The sequence below is a fragment of the Cyprinus carpio genome, chromosome B20 (assembly GCF_018340385.1).
Source record: "Cyprinus carpio isolate SPL01 chromosome B20, ASM1834038v1, whole genome shotgun sequence".
Classification (NCBI taxonomy): Eukaryota; Metazoa; Chordata; class Actinopteri; order Cypriniformes; family Cyprinidae; genus Cyprinus; species Cyprinus carpio.
In genome coordinates this window covers 18,658,272-18,678,580 of record NC_056616.1, presented here as the reverse complement: position 1 = coordinate 18,678,580, position 20,309 = coordinate 18,658,272, and the positions used below count along the sequence as shown (strand labels likewise).

The window sequence follows — 20,309 nt, the reverse complement described above, 5'->3', positions numbered from 1 at the left end:
GGTGTGCAATGAATCTAAAATATATGAAAGTTAAATTTTTATCATTACATTATGGAAAATAATGAACTTTTTCACAATATGCTAATTTTTTGAGAAGGACCTGTATAACAAGTAGAGTGCAAGTCTGTGCAATTCATGTTATATTTTATTTATATATATTTTTTTATTATATGTTAGAATTAAAAAACAGTAAACATAATACATATGCACTTATCTGTACATAGTAAATGCAGTTATTTTTAAGTAGTTGTTGAAATCATATCTAAAAAGTGATTTAGCAAAAAAAAACAAAAAAAAAACTACAACAAAAAAAAACAGCAACATAACCACTCTAATATGTCTTACAATATCCGTGCGTGGTTCTGCATGATCCTCTTGCTCAATATTCTTGAGCAAGACGCTCAATATACCGGAGCAGACGGAACTTGCTGCTTTGGCAAGGGGCGGGGCAGTACTGAAACACCATCTAAGCTGTTCGCCAATCACAACGCACTGGGACAGCTCACCAATCACATCACATTTAGTTTTTCAGAAGACGGGCCTTCATCAAACCCAGAACTAATCAAGCCGTTTGTGCCAGGCTGGGGAGAAAGGTATTGTTATAATGTAAATTATGTGAAAAATAATGCATTTTTCGAACCACCAAGCAAGAGAGCATGTTCTAGTACACCCCCAAAACAAAATCAAGACTATGTAAAAGTCATTACCTGTCAAATGCTGCTCCATACTTACCAGTCGCTTTGCTGTTGATAACCCGAACCTGTCAATAAAGATCTCTGCATTCAGTTGTGTTTGCCCTGTCCTCTTCTGTTCCATGACAGTATGGTTACCACAAAGATATTAGCAACACAGCTGTTATAAACATTGATGTTAATGAAAAATCTTTCTTGCGCACCAAATCAGCATGTTAAGCCCGATTCGGACGGTAATTGTTTCTTATATGGATGTCTGTAAAAATACATTTACATAGCACCTCAGTGATAAAACTCATGGATACGGATGGTGATTTATTCACAATGGAGGAGCGAGTTCTGTGATCCTACAAACTTGGAACACACCCGAAAGACCTATTTCGAATGTTTATGTGCTTTTCGTCTCTTTCTGCTCCCACTGGCTGTGGTCAAGCGGTAATGAAGTATTGTTCTTGTAAAAAAAATTTTTTTCCAGCATTTCAGTAACAAATATGCATACAAATCACAGAAGAGCAACAGTTACTGTACGATGTTCGGGAGTGGTCAGAAAGGGTTTAAACACTGAATTTTGAATCGATTTCTTCTCGTTAACTCAGAGATGTGGATTTGGATGGCAATTAAATTACCACACGACCTTGATGTTTGTCAAAAAAGCAGTAGGTAATTCGGCCAGGGATTTTTATGTGGGTGGAGAGAGAAAAACACCAACATCCTGTATTCGGACGGCATTAATCACGACTATCCAATGTAAATGGTGAAAATAACTTACATCCCCCTGAGAAACAATTAACATCACATACTAAAGACTGGAGTAATGGCTGCTAAAAATTAATCTTTGCCATTACAGAATTTTTTTTTTTTTTAAATAAATGAAAATAGAAAGCTGCTATTTTAAACTGTAATAATATTTAACAATATTACTGTTTTTACTGTATTTTGATCAAATAAATTCAGCCATGTTGAGCATCAAAAAAGACTTTCAAAAACATAAAATCTTACTGACCCCAAACTTTTGAACAGTACTGTATTTTTGAATAATTTATATAAAAAAAACTTGGATAATGAATGTAAAAGTAAGGCAGTGACCTCACATTGCCCCTTTACAGGATCTGAAACTGTGACAGACAGGAAGACCGGCGTCCATTTTGATAAGAGCGGATACACCGCACCCTTCAGCTCTTGACTCTACATCTTGCAAAGTAAAAGCGTCTCTTAAATGGCAAATGTACATTTGGTCATTAAATAAAGTTAAATATTAAATAACTTTTATATAAACAATAAAATCTGTGGGTATGTCTAGATATCTAGGTAAAAGTGTGCGTGTGTGTATGTGTATGTGTGTGTGTGTGTGTGTGTGAGAGAGAGAGAGAGAGAGAGAGAGAGAGAAAGTATGAGAGAGAGAGAGAGAGAGAACAGAGATAAATTCTTTCTTTAGTTATCTGTTTACTTTGGACAAACCACTGTTTTCAAAAGTATTAAAGTACAGCTGTTGGAGATAGTAGGTAAAGCGGTAGAGAATAGTTAGTTTGAGAGCAGGTGTGTTTAATTTGTATAACAGTTATAGCCATCAGATAATTGTGTATGTGTACGCATGTAAGAGTGATAGATGAACATAGTATCAGCTATTCCAAAATGTATCCCAGCAAAGGTTCGACTTAGCACCTAAGTCCAATCCATCACACACACACACACACACACACACACACATTTATTTAGCATGTAAATGAGTGCATATCATGTTATTTTCTATATGTGTGTATATATATATTTGTATAAATTATTTTATGTATTTTATTCAACTGTAACTATAACCCTAAAATATTTTTCCTTAATTAAAAAATGGCCCACTGTAGTTCATGATGACCTGTTTTCTTAGTATCATGCTGACAGACTTAAAAACAGAAAAACACCGATCTCTATCTAACTGAATTTGGTGAGTTCCTGTCGGTGAGTTTCTTACACAAAAGCCCTTTATGTGCAACATTACAGTAAATGCAAGAGGAATCCCTTTGGCAAGATTAGATAAAACACCAAGCAATGCAGGAACAGCCGCGCACACACAGATGCACATACCACAGAACATGTGCACACACAAGTGTGCACAAACACACATGCACTTAGCAGCTATAGTGGGCTCAAAAAGTCTGAAAACATGTTGAAATATTTTTTAAATATCTTAATGAATGATACTGACCCTTTGTACAGATGGTCAGATGTTCTTGCTTCCACTGAAGCAGAAGATACTCTTTGGAACGTTCTCAAATCATGCCAGATCACATGATCATTAGGTTTTACACAAACTTGTAGAGTTAATGTAGCTCAAGTGCTGCTATGATTAGAGCAAAAGGAGGACACACTGAATATAAAATATGTAAGGAGCTGCTAACTGGGTATTTCAGAAATTAAAGGTAGACTCGTCAGCTTGCAGGAATGCAACCACCACTTGCAAACTGCAGGATGCAGAATGTCACACTTTAATGTCAGAGCACAAAAAATAACCACTCTGTGGGCATCACACACCCACAGACAGAATGTCATAAGGGCAAGAGTGAGGGTCTGGTGTGCAACCTGGACATTGAGCACAGTGACGAAAAGTGACTGTCAGCAAAGTGTCATAACTCAGGCACCTGGGAAGACGTCTATGCCTTTTTCACTGCCACAAAACCTCAACAGTACTGAATAGTTCATGATATCCTTGACTGACCACGGCTGCTAAAGCAGAAAATTAAAGACGAGTGTGGAATGGAAAGTTTTTGTTTTAAGAGCTGTGATGTAATAAAGGGCGTGAGAATGTGTGAGTGTGTGTGTGTATGTGTTGGGGAACAGGAAGCTCTGATGTTTAGGGGCACAGGGTATGAGGTGATCTCTTCCCTTTATCCTGCCGGACCTCTCTCTCACAGACTCACTCTTTCCCCTTGCATGCAAACGCATTCACACACAGCTCTCAGCCTGTATCTCTGCTACCTCAGCATTTGTGTGTTTTGACAGGAAAGACTAGAGCCAGCTACCCTCAGTAACAATGATCTCTCTGTCACTGCCTATCTGTGTGTATAGAGGTGGCTGATATGCTGTTGTACATTGATTAAAAACTAAAACAATGTTTAAAAGCTGGATGATGACATCACTGAATTCAATGATGAACTGGCTTTAACTGAAAATTGATTGTTTACTATTGTCATTTTGCATATTTTCCAATTTAATCCTGTAAAGTTGCTTTGACACAATCTCTATTGTTAAAAGAGCTATATAAATAAAGGTGACTTGAATAGAAAGTTCAAAACAACAGCATTTACTTGAAATCCAAATCTTTTGTATAATTATAAATGTTGAGTTAAACATTAACTTGCATGTGGTGTGACTATCCAGGATATGTTTTTTTCTTTCTTTCTTGTCTTCTGAAAAAGTCAAGGTAAAATTAAAGAAATAGTTCAGCCAAAAATGAAGATTTTGTCATCATTTGCTCACCCTCAAGCCGTCCCAAACCTGTATAAGTTTCTTTCTTATGTTGAACACAAAAAAATATATTTTGAAGAATTTTTAAGGGCCAAACAGTTGTTGGTCCCCAGTGACTTCCATAGTATAGAAAGAAATACTATTGAAGTCAATGAGGACCATCAACTGTTTGATTACCAGCATTCTTCAAAATATCTTCTTTTATATTTAACATAAGAAACAAACTCATACAGGTTTGGAATGACATGAGGGTGAGTAAATGATGACAAACTTTCATTTTTGAGTGAACTATCCCTTTAACATTTTTATTAAGCTTAATATTAAATTTAACATAATATTTAGTTACAAAACCTACATGAGTAATTTTTGGACCATCTGTGTACATCATGAAGAATAGATAACATCTCCTTTGACGGATGTCAAAAGTGACTTATTTACCAAGATAATGACTTTTGTTGTCATACTGAAGAAAAAAAAATACAGTAACTTACTTTGCCATCTGCTTAAGATTCAGTGTTATGTATCAATTTGTGTGCCACAAGGTTGATATCAGTTAGGCCACAGATGGTGCATGACACGTGTTGTTTGGTAAGTGGTATATCTAATGCAGCATTATAAGGATACTACCTTTAAAAGCGTGAGAAAATTGTGCATGTGAGCTTGTGTGTGGTTTTAACAGTGTGTGTGCATATTTTGTTCTATCTATCTGTTATCTCCCATGTTACATTTGACTCTAATTGCCCTAAATATGGTGTGTTTTTGTGTGACTATATCAGGGTACAGGGGAATTTCCCCAAAGGTAAAGACAGCCTCTGATTCGCAGCATGACATCCTGTGAGACCCATCACACTTTTCTGCACTTCCTGTTCAGGGTTACACACTTCTTGCTTGTTTCTACAGGACGCAGTTACATTAAGCTCACTGACTGTCAACAGCTCTACCTTTATCTCACCTAAAAAATAAAATTATAGACACCCACAGTGACATGATATTTGCTAGATATTTGATATGTGCTGAGCCATAAGAAAAACTCAAAATAAATATGTGTATAAAATTCATTGATTCTAAGGATGAAGAAACATACAAGTCTATTGGAAAAAGTTCAAAACACACATCAAACCAAGCCAGAAACTACTGAAAAAGTTACGAACAGCTTATTCATGCATCTTGGACAAAACAAGTGATCCAGACACCACTAACACTCTCAGACACTTAAGTACACAAACTTCCTGTTTTATAAAAAAAAAAAGAAGAAAGAAAAATAAAAACAGAACATGCTGTTCTACCTAAAGAATCCCTGAAACACAGAGCCTCTTCTACACCAGTGGAGCAAAACCTACACACATACTACCCATCCAAACACACACACACACTGAAACAAACAGTATGTCCAAGAACTTAAATCACTGCATGTATGTGTGAGAGGTCATAGGTCAAACTTCAAAATTCACAATATTACTAACTGACAAAGAAATATTTTAATACAGTGTAAATATTTGTTTTATCCAAAGTAGATCCAAATTGTCTTCATAGATCAGCTTTGTCTGTAAAGCTTGTATTGTATTAAATTATTGTCATATAATACAGCATGGGCATCTTGTATACGTCTGAAGTATCTGAAGTATTACCTCATTAAATGTAGTCTTGACTTGTCTTGACTGAAGATTTTTTGGGGCTTATTGAGTATAGGCACAAATATTTAAAGTATAATAAAGGATTTCCCAATTTAGGTTATAAATCACAATCAACCATATAAAGTCTAAAACAGACCCAACAAAACAAAAAAAACTAATAATAATAATAGTGCTACTATTAATACAAAATTCACAAAAAAGTATTATATTTATACACAGTATAAAATACAGAAGACATTTATACTGTAAAAAAAGATTGCTATTTCAAATAAATTCTATTTTTTCTTTACTATTCATCAAAGAATCTTGAAAAATCACGATTTCCCCAAAAATAATAAGCAGCTGTGTTCTCAACATTGATAATAATAAGAAGTGATTCTGGAGCAGCAAATTAGCACATGAGAACGATTTCTTAATGAATAACTTGCATTTTAAAACATACTGAAATTAAACAAATTCATATTAAATTGAAATAATGTTTCACATTACTACTGTGGTTTTGATCAAATAAATGCAGCCTTGGGGAGCATAAAAGACTTTAATATCAATAAACAAATCCTTATCCTACTGACCCCAAACTTTAAAAGGTAGTGTATTTTCAATGTCACTGCTAAAAATAGATCAAACATGAAGAAAAACAACAAAAATGTAACAACCCCCCCCCCCCAAAAAACTGTTCCAAACATGTCTAAACATGTCTACTTACAGGTAGGCCTAAAAAACAGTATAGAGCTGAGTTTAAGGGGGGAAGGGAAGCGAGCACTCACACAAACATTCACATATCAACACACACAGAGGCTTGCATTCAGCTGTGAGGCTCAGGGCCTTTTAGACCTAATGAGGTCTAATCACAGTCTTCAGCATTTCTCAAAACAGTATTCCTTTACTTGCTCTCTCTCTCTATCCTGTTGCTAAACTAGAGCTGTTTGTCTCCACAGCTACTTAACAGATTGACTTAAGTATGAGAATGAGCACGGAGTTGCTACACAAACATGTGAGGGGTGGGGTGGGGTGAGGGGATTCAGAGATAACACACATAGAACACATACTGACACGAGAAGGGGAATGTGAGGAACTTTGTGTGTGTCAACAGAGTTATAATGTCTGCTAACATTAGAAGCCATAGTGCAAAAGTGTAAATGTACTGTATGTCAAGTTCCCAAAACATTTTATGCAATAGCAGAATGATGTAATTGTAAAACTTTGTGCATTGTATTTAACTATTTGAGGCATTTTTATGACAAAAAGTTTGTGACACTGTCCGTCCTGTCCTATAGTTACCCTTTTAAAAGCTAGACGGTGGGGCTATTGTGTTGTGTTGGAACAGGCATTTGAGATCAGAATCACGCTCAAAAACACTTCCACTACCTCATTCACAATGTGAGCCCCCTCTCCCTGTTCTCTCTATTGTGTCACACAACACACGTAGACCAACTCCCCTCCCCTCAGCTCAACTCCTTCAGCTTCACCCTGAGATGGTAAACAAGCCAAGATTGGGGTAGATCAATTGGGGTGTGGGGAGAAAGTGCCACGGATTCATTTCATAACTCAAGGGTAACTAACACCTGTCCTTGACCCTGTTCTGGACTTTACTACTACTTGCCTTACACACCAGGGAATGTTCATATGAGTCTTGCAACAAGATGATATTGTTTTGCACTCTTTTAATGCAGTGTTAGGGGGCTGTTCACGCACAATGCAGTTTTACAGTACACTGCGCTGCTTTTCCATTGTTTTTTTTTCGACTTCACTTTTGCTAGTTTAATGACGGGATAAACGGTCATCGCGCCCGGTGCATGGTCTAAAAGGGTTCTCTTAAAGAGTAATGGATGTGTTTTGGGTATAACGTATTAAACCAATCAGAGTCTCATCTTCCATTCCCTTTAAGTGCAAGTTGCGCTCGCGCCTTGGTGAATTCGCTATTTACATGGCGGAATTTGCAAGCGCAATGACTGAACGCGTCTCCAGAGAGGAAACAGATCTGTTAGTGCATGATAAATAATAGTTTATTTAAAATAAAAATACTGCGCCATTGACTTTAGACCAGGTTTTGGTTGGTCAATGGTTTCGTTCTCGTTTTCAGACCATTATGTCCATGGGCTCACAAATGGGTGCAAATGCATTTGCTTTTTAAACAATGTGGGGCAGGACATAAAATTAATAACTGCGTCAGGCTTAAATATATATATATATATATATATATATATATATATATATATATATACACACACACACACACACTAATTTATACAGTATATATAGATTAGCTATTTTATGTTAGTAGCTTTTGTAAAAACATTTCACTTGCAATTTAACTGCTTTTAATTATGAGTAACTTGGGAAGTTTCAAAGCAGCTTCCAAAACACTGCGAGCCACTAAATGTCTTCAGTGTAATGTGTGCTGACAGGTGGCAGGTGAATCTAGACCGTCATATTGCATGTCCAAACGACTAGCAGCTAACCAAACAAAGACAAACAGACAGTACAAAATGTGCCCTCACAAGCCACAGACTCTCGCTCAGCTTGAAATGTGTAAAAATGTTCCTCTTTTGGGTTTTGCTACCGTTATTTGCATATAAAACTCTATTTAGCTTAGTCACAAGAATTTGTTGTCCCGTGATCAGACTGGCCTCTTTATTTGTTCCTATTAGCACATATAATGACTAAGATTAGGCCTATCAGTTAGATAACAGCAATCCCAAACACTCGGCTATGGTCTGCGATAAATGTGGCATATCAGCTCTAGCCTTCTGCTTGGTTCAACTCCCCTGCTAACATACTAATAAACAATGACACCAATTAAATATACCTTCTTATGGCATTAAAGCATAATAATTTAACAAACGTATAGGGATGCATGATATATTGGTATCCTATTAGTCAATATTACAGCTCAATTTCTCTAAATTTAGCAATATCTAGATAATATTTAATTTAGACCATTTATTGATTATTGGTCAGAACAGGAAAAATATATATTTTTTTTCTTATCAGCCTGAATTTTAATATCATGCATCCCTCCAAATACCACGCAATTATGTACAGTATCTCAGTGAACTGGACGTACGTCATACTTGAGTTGTTTTGAGCATGTATTTATTTAGTAATACTCTATGTATTCCTCGTTTGTCATGTTTATCAGTCAAAAATATGGCAGCCATGCAAAGTATCAGACCTGTTTCTCATTTGCACCAACCTAGAAAATGTCACAAAGAGGGTCATACAGAGTGCAAGGCATGCCACAACCACAGCAATAGATCAAGCCTTCAAAAACAACACAATTTTCAAAAAAGACATGTGCACTGCTCACTGTTACAGACACCTACAAGTATGCTTGTCTTGATTCTTTCACAATGAAGGGTCCCGTGCCTTCCAATGCAGATAGTTTCCTGTTGTTAATGCATTAAAATCTGCAGATTTTCTACACTCAACATCTCTGTTTACTAGAACGGTCAATTGGCTTTATTAAACTGAATGCATTAGCTAATCAAGTTAGGTAAATTGACATCCAATGGGAAGAAAAACAAGAATGACACTAAAATAAAACTTCTCTCAAAAAGTCTGACTCCCTCATGATGAAATACCTTAATCAAAAGTAGATGTACCATGAATGCATGTTTTGTTAGTATGGTGGGGTTTTTTTCTAAGTGCAGAAAAAAAATTTGGCAGATGGGAGCTACTTGGGATATGATTCCAGGAATGCCTAAACAGGGGCAATAAAGGGAGTAGCTAAGGATGCAGGGAGAATCAGCGGTCTAATGTGGGTCAACTCCTTTTGTCTCCCAGGCATCACAGAAAACAAAACAGTTCTCCGTTTTCGTTAGAAATTTCTGGGACATATTCAACCATATGGTCGACACCCCCTTTTTTCAAGCCCCCTTTCCATCTTCTACATGCTTCTGTCTCACTCTCTCTTTTTTTCAGTTAGCAATGTTCTTTTTTACACAGGACACAAACACATTCTATGATTCTGGAGGTGTGTATCCTCTCAGCCAATCATGGTGCGCTCATGCTGTTCATCTCAACCAATAAGAGAGCAGTGGGGGTGGAGCCAGCGTCTATGAGTGACATTGCTACTTGTTTATCATTGTACCCCTTCTCTTTCTTTTTATCATCTCCCTCTCTCTTTATCATTCTCCCCGCTCTCCCTCTCTACTGATTTATTATTCTAATGAAGCAGAGGTCAGGATCTGGCATAAATAGACTCCCATATTGGAAGGTATTCAGAACCCCACTGCCCCACTTACACATACTGATGACAGTTATTAAGTAAGCTGGTCGGAGGGTGGGGCTAGCCCATAACTCCAACTGAAAGCACTATCTGTACTGAACAGAAGCAATAACACCTGGCCATTAGCGCTACTGATGGAGTTAAAACACACATACACACTCAGTGTTAATTCAATCCAGCTATAAAGTCAGTCGGTCATTTACACAAAATAAACTCAGACAGGATGATCAGGCCCCTGATACGGAGAGAACGTGAAGTGATAAGAGAGACATTAAATTGGCACAGCTATATGTAAAAGATAGGTTGCCAGGGACAACAGTCAGTTTTTATTATATGTATTATGTCTATTATAATAATATTGCTAACCAACACTGTGATTATTTGATGAAAAAACTAAAAAACTAAAAGTAATACTGTGAAATATTACAGTTAAAAAACTATTTCCTATTTTAATAAATCTCTTTTAGACATTTTAATGTCTTTACTGTCATCTTTGATCAATTTAATGCATCCTTGCATCCATTGTTAATTGCTTCAAAAAAAAAAAAAATTACTGACTCCAAACATTTGAACAGTAGTGTATGGTTAGAGAACTACAGTTAACTACATATCCATACACCAGAGAACAACACAACCTGGTTTTGATGGTAGGCCTATAGTTACTTATGTAACATCAAATTCAACCCTACAAATATTTGTAAACCAAATGGTTTTATTTCAAATAAAGTTGGGGGAAATAATTAGGGTTTAATTAATATTTAGTTTTACAATAGTTTTTGACATGCCACAATTTAAACCATGTCACAAATCTTGTGTATCTGTTGTAAGGTCATTCTAGACATCAAGATCGTTCTAGTTCAAGCTCTAAAACAAGAACATTATAACGTGTGCATCTAAAACTGTCCCACACACATGATCCAATGAGTTCACATAAGGTAATGGTCCAAGTTATGAAGTCTATGATCGTCAGAAGCAAGCTAACAGTCTTGGATGCATATCATACTGCAACATATTCAACTAGGGCCATTGCATAACACAGTCCATAGCTGACAAATTTATCAGTCAAGCTATTTGCTAACACATTTTGGCTCCGTAGCAAGCTCTTGTGTCTTTCTTTACACCTGATTTATATTAAAGAGCTAGTTTATGTGTTTTCTCAAATCACTGGAAAAATGTATAAAAGAAAAAAGATTCCTTTTGAAATAAAAATAAAATCGCAATATCTTTTAGCAACAGCTACTAACTGAAAACAATGCACATAAGGCCCACTGTGTGGCTTTGGGGTTGATATTAACCTTCAGTTGTTAAATAAATACTGTATAAAAAAATAATGTCACATGAAAATCTTAAGACTGTCAGACAGCTGACCACACTGCCCACGTCCAGACAGAGAAGACGGTGGCAGGTGACACTGCTGTGGAAACCTCAACTAAAAATACAAGCATATCCAGACATACCAATAATGTCAGGACTGCTGTCTTCAAAGGGGTTTTGTCTGCCTGAAAAACACAAAACAGCACGCACACACACAGACACACTAACAAGAAAACCAGACTGCCGTTCATGAGAGAGACGAATATCGCGCAATTGTTTTGTTACACTCTTCCCTAAATGTGTGCAATGTGTTATCGAATGACTCAGCACCAGCTCCCGTCACACGTGTTGCTAAATCAGGGTTAGAGGTGGGTCACTTATTCAAACCTGTCCTAAGAGCCATCCGCTTGGCAGAGCAATCAAGCCATACCTCGCCAAGCACAGCATTCAAAATGCCATATTAGGTTTTTTTTGTATGCTTGAACCTGTGCAGGCCTGTCAGTTGTTTATTTCTGTGGCTCAGATAGGTTGCTGTGAAGGTAAGGAAACTCAGATGAGAGTGACACTTTGATTATGTTGATTAGCTTGGAAAAAGCTCTGTGATCTTTCTACAATCAAATGTTGGTCAAAACAAAGCATGGACATACAAAAATATTTCACTGTCTATACCAGGGGTATCAAAATCAGTCCCTGGAGGGCCAGTGTAGTGTAGAGTTTAGCTCTCCAACCCTAATTAAACACACTTGAATCACTAATCAAGGTCTCAGGATTACTAGAAACTTTTACGCAGGTGTTGTTTCGGAACTGGATGGAGCTACACTCTACAGGACAGTGGCCCTCCAGGAGCAGAGTTTGACGTGATCTACCAACACCTAAAAAAAAAAGCACTATTTAACTCATTTAATATAATAATAACAGTAAATTTATATATATTTATATTTTCAATTACTAATAACAAAAAGTTAATAAATTATATAAATTATTGACAAATTAAATGTGCTTCTTAAAACACAGTTTATAAAAAGTAAAAAAATCCAAGGAATATTTAAATATTTAATATTTAAACTTAATATATATATATATATATATATATAATATATATACACACACACACCACACACATTATTAATAAAAATTCAAAATTTAATTACATTAAAATAAACTAAATGTATTCTAAAAGTATTTTTTAATCTTGTTAATTATTCCACCTAATGTATTTAGTTACAACAGATATAACAGAAAGACCGGTATCATTACATTTTTAAGTATGAGCATTGTACCAAAGTACCAGCACTATGTGAGCTTGATCAGAGAGGCGGAAAATGCCAAGGGTCTAGAGGGAGACATAAACATGGCTAACATTCAGGTTACGAAATTGATAGCCCTGTTTTCTGTTCTTCCTGTTCTTCACTCCTCACTCTCCCTATCTCTCTCTAGATGTGAGTCATCTCTCACTCCTTTTATTCAACTTTTAAATGTTCCACCTCTCAAAGTTTACTTATGAATGAGTTTGTCTTTTCATCTTTGTTGACTTCATTTTTCTCATTTTTCAACTTCTCACTGCCTCAGACATCACAGTGATCTGTTGCTTGCAGGCATGCCAAGCTGTTTGGGTTCCAATTTATGTACACTTTGTACCAGCAAAAGGCTAAGAGTGATATAACCATCAAAGAAAGCTTTCCAAGCTTTCCACAGGTTCTTTCAGAAGACCTGCTGAGATGCTTAAACACTGAGACTGGCATCAAATCACAACAAAGAAGAAGATGCTACTTGCAAGGATGAATGACGTGAATTGACTCTATAAGCATGAAAGACCTGTTCCACTGTTGCATTAACCAGAGATTCAATCCCAATGCACAATGTAAACACAGAAATGTAATCTCAGCATTCCTCAAGAGGCACGCTCTTTCACCCATGTTGGCCAAGGATTGTGCGTCATGCTTCTGTCAAACTTTAGAACATAGTGTTACTGCAAAATGTGACTTCACAATGGCTGCAGAAAATCGTTTCTGCCAATCCAGTGGAAAATGACACACATATATAGGGGGGCTTTATTACAATGAAGAGGGTTTTCCATCCTACACCTGCCATTTTCTTTTTCTGTAGTTTTCCAATGAAAATAAAATTACACAGGAAATGAAAATGGCTTCCATAAAGCTCAAATACTGGGATCAAAGCAGATGTTACTTTAGAATATCAAAATGTGATGCTATGGAGAGAATGCACATGGATAGTGTGATGCAATAACGGTTAATGGTCAATTTTAATATTTTTAGGTTTTTGACTCAAAGTATCCCACAGTCACCAGACCATCCAATCTCTAAACAGATTTCTTCTTCTACTTCGCCTGACAACTCAGTCTATTTCTGTTCTCTATTTCACATCCCTCGAATTTCCGTTTTTTTTTTTAACCTATGACATTCTTATGCTCTATAACAACACACACACACACAAAAAATAATACCACTTCCTCTTTGGGTCTGGTTACACGTGGGTTCTGTGGCACATGTGGCTGTGGCTCACGTTGCATCTTTTTATTTGCAAAAATACAGCATATAAAATCAACTTATCACCCCCACTTCTGGTGCCCCGGATGTGGCCATAATCGAAGATGGAAACTTCTCAAGGTTGTTTGTTCCATCAGGTTTGTGATCATCTGACACAAGTGATGATGTATCAAAATGTCAGTCTCCAACTTCAAGGTTACACCAAAATGGATTTATGTCTAAAGAATGAAAGCAGATGTTTATTTCAATAAACTGAATCAGTTTACTCTCATAGAAACACAAAGAACACCTTAAATGTGAAAGATTCATTGAAAAGCATTGAGATGTCAGTAGTGCTTACACCAATATAAACTAAAATACAGCTGCCTGGGTTTAACATGCACTTCACAGAACATAGGAAATGCTTCATTTGTGGTTTTATGGATAGATGGCTATCATGGGAAAGTACTTCTCACAACAAAAAAAAGTGTCCAGAACTTGTCCATGATGTGCTTGATTAAAATGTTGGTTTTCTCTTCCAAACACTCTCTTTAACACACACACACACACACACACACACACACACACACACACACACACACACACACACAAACACAAATATCTATGAGCTCCATATTTAACATTTACAGTACAAAAAAAAAAATCTAAACTAAGCATTCCAATCTTTATACTTATGACACACTGACATACATGTTCACTTATTTATCCCAAGGGGATAAAGTTTGGCTGGATAGCACAGACCTTGCTGATTGATGTTGCAAATAAATCATCCAGCAATTCAAAAATAGCTGTGCATTCGAAATAAATAGCATCTGCAAGCATAGTAAATTATAATTCAGTAGATGTTTTACCAATAGCCAATCCTTGTTTGGAGGGATCTTAAAAGCATTAACTTGATATTTTTTTCCTTGCCTTTGACATCACAGTTCAGTATAGTTGTTAGTGAAGATCATGCCAATAAACATTGTTGTGATGTAATTTTGCTTCAATGTAATGGGTCTGCCAGCTGAGCAACTGGTATTTGGATATAATGTTATTGTAGACATACATTTAGCAATCTAATCCTATTTGTTTTCTTGAGACAAGGAGTAAAGAAATAAAACAGTTCTGCAAGCATTTAGGTCAAGTGGTGGAAATTTCCGCTGTATCAAGCTTAAGGAAGGCAAGTCAGTAAGTGGTTTTATTATGAGGTAATGGCACCCTCTGGTGTTCGTAATTTTACACTATGGGAAAAACTTGGTTTTGTGGTAACTCACCAAATCACCACAGTATTGTCACGGTGTCCAGTGGCCAAACACAGCTTTTATATAACATTTATGACATGATTTCAATGCCATTTTGAGTAAAAGTCAATACCGCTGCACACATTTGACGTAATCTAAAAAAATAGGTCTCCTCCCTGACCACTGGGACTTGATCTGCTATGTCGATTCCAAAACTAACTATAACATGTAAAAGTTTACAATTTTTCCCAAATCAAATCCTGTATAGATCCATGTGCACAGCTTTACATGCATTCATTCATATTAATCAACAACAGATGGGCTGTAATCTGATCCTTGTACACAGCATAACATCCAACAAAAAAATTGTGCTCACTTGCTTCGTCCTCATCTTTCTGCTAGAATGTCTTCAACTTTCACATTTGTAATTCTGTCAACAGCAGATTCTGTATTTCATCTGCACCGCTTTCCTCATCCTACTTATTTCATGAGGTGTTTGTGCAGATCAGCAGAAGTGGCATTAACAGCACACTCATAAAAGCATTAACAACGCTCATAACACTCTCAGACCGAACCAGCAGGGGAAAGAAAAAAATGTCACATATGCATTACACACACCATCTTAGAAGCCAAAGTGCTAACTGTGTGGTGTTATGTTGTGTACTGAGTATTTGGGGGAGTGTATGTATTTCATTCCATTTTCTATCCAAAGACTTGTTTTTTTGGAACAAGGCCATTTTTCACATCCAAATAGGCACCATTCCTCTAGGGCAGTACCATTCCTCAATTCCTAGAGTTGAGAGAGGTTTCTAAGAATTTCCCGCTCCCCTCAGGGCAGTTACCACAAACAAGTCCCCCTCCCCAATCCTGGGGTTGTTGTGCTACAGAACTCCATGCTGTCATGTTACCCCCCTTCCTTAAATGGGGAGAAAACACAGTCTGCAGATTGCTTTCCATTTATATTCTCTAAGGTGAAGTATAAATAAAGTGTCTGTTTATCCTTTTCTTTTTTGCTTGCTTAACCCTCTATTGCACAATGCTGCCTTAGGGTGACAAACCCATTTTCACCAGTCTGCAATCACATTTTCATCTTCAGTGCATACAAAATGGCAATAAAATTGTTAATAATGAAGAGAAGACTTATAATAAAAGGCTCTTTTGGTCGCACTACATCCTGATGGCTATGTTTTGGTATTTTAGGCATAGTATACTGTTAAGGGGAAATAATTGCCATGTGAAAAGCTATTTTCATAAAAGAAACCTGAAGAAAAAAAAGAATCTTAAGCACCAAATCACCATATTAAAATGAATTCTGAAGGATCATGTGATACTGAAGACTGGAGTAATGGCTCCTGAAAATGTAGCTTTGCCATCACAGGAAAAATTACATGTAAAAATAGAAAACAATTTATTTTAAATGTTAATATTTCATTATATTGCCTTATTACTGTATTTTTGATCAAATAAGATTGAGACTTTGAAATGTTTAAAATTGTTTTATTAATGAGGCCTATTTTATGCAAGAAAACTGAATTAAATATTTTAACATTGCTTTAATGCATGCAATAGCGGATTAAATAATTTTGCATTAGAAAATCACCACCACTAAGACTGCAGACATGTAGACTTAACATTACTAGCACCCAGCTCACTAAACTGGTGCCAAGTACCATGGTGACACCCAGCTTTCATACACATAACAAACACACACACGCGCCATACACACGCAAACTCACATCCAATCCGCATGACCCTCACAAGGCCCACAGCTAATTTAAGACCTGAGGGAAGGAATCATTTTCAAAGCCTGGGTGGGCAACAAATACAGTCCTCTACAGCTTTCTGAAACATGTCTTACTTCTCTATATTGAAAATTTTCAGCACTGTACTGTAACATTATTCTAGGAAGCCTGGTGTCTTGAAAGCTCATATTTAGGGGAAAACACCTTTGCTTGGACCGAAAATGCCCTTATAATAATCAAAATAAGTAATATGGGAACATAAATATCAGTATTATTCATCAAATCATATTTGTGTATATCATTTGCAAAGTTAAGTAAGAATTTTTAATTCACAGACAGCTAGCACCACCTGCAAATGAGAAATATGACACTATGAGCCATAACGAACAAAATACGGGCCTTAGGAAATATGGGCATCTTACATCATTTCTAAAACTCCTTTCAGACCAGTGGACTGACACTGACCTAGATCTCTCTCTCTATCCACAGCTTCTCAGGGCGTATCACTGCAGAAACATGTATTAGTGCGCACACACACATAAACACACTCACAATGAACAATGCCCATTCAGGTGCAACTCATTCAGGTGGGATGCACAACCAGAGGACACATCCTGTAAGTGTGGTATCAAGCAAGTGGGCTGCACCAACCACAATGGCAAAACAATGCTGTAGTATATCAGTAATCATTTTATTCTTGGATTACTGCTTTCTGAGGTCACATCCTGAGTTTGTCTATGCCTGCCAGCATCTGTGTGGTGCTCTCTGGATCAAAGGTCAATTTTATTTTTTTCTCTGCTGCTGTGGCCTCATTTGTCATAGCCCCTTGAATCCCCTAATTCCAGATATTAGAGCAGACGGCTTACCACTGATACAGTAAGCAGAAAGGGTTAAAAGGTCAACACAAAACAAGGGAGGAACATCCTGTCATCTAACAACACAAAACAAAAACTTATTTATGCAAAGAGAGGGCTTCGTATAAATAGAATGGGAAAATATCACACACACACACACACACACACACACACACACACACACACACACACACATATATATATATATATATATATATATATATATATGTGTATATGATCTAAAACTATTTGTGAACGTGTCTTGTGTCTTTGCATATTCTTAGTAATGTGACATTTTGCGTTAATTAATCACACATCTGTGTTAATTATCAAGTTGCTGATCCAAAAAAATAACACTAACAAAGCAATCTTCAACAAGTACATGTTAATATTCTGACATCTAAAGCTTCGTCTCTGACTCTATGATGGTAAACCTTTGGAAAAATAATATACTCAACACTTTAGCATCACAGGAAAATAATGGCCAATCACATGTACAGACATGGACAAATAGATTTAGATGTTCTGGTAAACCTTTAAACAGTATCTGTGACTAAGGAGAGCCCCTGATCCTCTCTGACTCCTCCAGTGAACTCTGAGACACAAAAAGCCTCAAATACTGTAATAAATGACCCAGTCCCCTAGCTTCCTCAAGCCGGGTAGAGCTATTTTAAGATGTGGCGTACATGTAATCCCACATAAACAAACACATGCTTGTGTACACAAAAAACATAATAACTGCTACACTTCACCTTATCATAAATTGTCTATCTGCAGTCTCAAAATATTCTTCTTATATTTTCTCTCAGTTTTCACTTATAAGTTTCTGGCATATATAATATTAGTATGGTTTGAAATTGAATGAAAATAACATGGGATCCCAGGAGAACATTTTAATGGCAGAGCCAAAACCAAAAAATCCCACTTATTTATTACTTGCAAATTGCCTTTTAAGAATAAATGGCCCTTCAAGGATTCCCACAGTTTCTGACCAATTTTAATGACTTTTCTGTGATTTCCCAGTTGTATGAGATGAATGGATTCGGATAAAAAAAAAAAAAAAAAAGCATTTTATAGATATCCCACTAACAACAAGTAACTATCCAGGCAAAAATACTTAAAACTGAGCATAAATAGAAAAATATATTGACTATCAAAAGTTCCAAGACAATTTAAGCCTGGAAAACACACTTCACAGTTCCATGGGAACTCTGTTATTTAAAAAAAAATCACTGATATGTCTTTTGAAGCAAAACTGAACTGAAGCTAAATAATTATAATTAAATAATATGAAAAAAAAATGTATATGAAATATTTAATTATTCTTCTAGTTAACGTTATCATTTTAAAAAATTTTGTGGAAAATTCATGGATGTAAAGAAATTTATATCTTTCCACCAATAGGCTATACATATATACAAATGCATGGGGCTTGGTCTGCATAAATGTTATACCAAACATAAATTATACACCAACATATTATTTGCAAGGATGTTTTCTTTTTTTAAAGACACATAGATCACATACAGAAATTGTTGAACATACAATCAACATCTTTACTATTAACTCAATAATTATTAAAGTACCGACCTGAACCTTCTGGAGCAAACACGTGCATTTCTTCCTGATGTCTTCATAAGGGCACCGTTTGGAGAGCATCAGGACATGAGCCAGGAGAGCGTTGAGATCACTGGACAGACTGTCATCCATGGCTGGGGGAGAGGAGGACTGCGGGTCCGGTATCGGCCCCATGGTCTCTATTCTCTTCATTACCTCCTGGTGAATGAGCTCCATCGCTGCGTGTCTGGAGCTCGAGTCTCGACTGCCCAGAGCATCCCACCTTCCCGCAGCATCTCTCATATCCATCACTGTAACAGTCTACTATTCTTCAGTTATACACCTGAATGACTGAGCCATGCATAAGACAAAAATGTGTGCCAATTATTAATACAACTAAAATAATCCTAAACCAATCATCTCTGCTTCAAGCTGGCAAAGGAATTCTGCAAATCCCACCGAAAATGTTCCATATTTTCCTGCTAGTATAAACAGACTTGCAAGAGCATGTCTTAGCAGGCATTATACGAATGATGTGTATTTATAATGTGCTGAATGCTTTACCAAACAAAAGTTGTTTAAACAGAAGAACTGACACATTTTCAAATGTAAAGGGAAAAAAAATTCTTAACAGTTTTTAACTACAAAAACTGGTCATTTTACCAAAGAAACACTGGGCATGATATTATACAGTAGACACATTCTAAAAAACCGTTGAATGACGTTCTCAAGTTCTGTTATTAGTCAACAAGAATATCCCTCAAAGGTTACACAAACAATAAAGTCACATGTATGGTCAGTAATTAATAAGCGCGTTCTATTTTAAAAAGAAATGGGGAAAATATGTCAGATAAAAAAATACTTACTAAATTCACATTCTCTGTATTCGTCCCCACTGCCGTTGAATGAGACCTTCTTGCGCTCTGGCTCTTCCTCAGTCGATTTCAGTCCTTTGCACAGCGGCTCGAGTTAAAATTGATTGACAGTTACCACAGTCCAATAGTGTTCTACAAAAAAGCTGATGGGTGGAGATATGCTCGCGGCGCACCAATCAACGATTAGAAAGGCGTTCCTGTCAGGCCGCGCCTCCCAATGCAAATAA

General features: G+C 36.5%; 1 protein-coding gene across 1 annotated transcript in view; it reads right to left on the bottom strand.

Annotated features, from left to right (window-relative positions):
- The window catches only part of LOC122141128 (sestrin-1-like), a 44,785-nt gene extending 24,569 nt beyond the window's left edge, over nucleotides 1-20,216 (bottom strand). The window contains exons 1-2 of the mRNA XM_042747395.1: nucleotides 20,074-20,216; nucleotides 19,241-19,558 (exon numbers count right to left, since the gene is read on the bottom strand). Coding sequence (XP_042603329.1) covers nucleotides 19,241-19,516 — 276 coding nt within the window. The 5' untranslated portion in view covers nucleotides 19,517-19,558; nucleotides 20,074-20,216. The remainder of the gene's footprint in view (nucleotides 1-19,240; nucleotides 19,559-20,073) is intronic.
- Nucleotides 20,217-20,309: the final 93 nt, after the last annotated feature.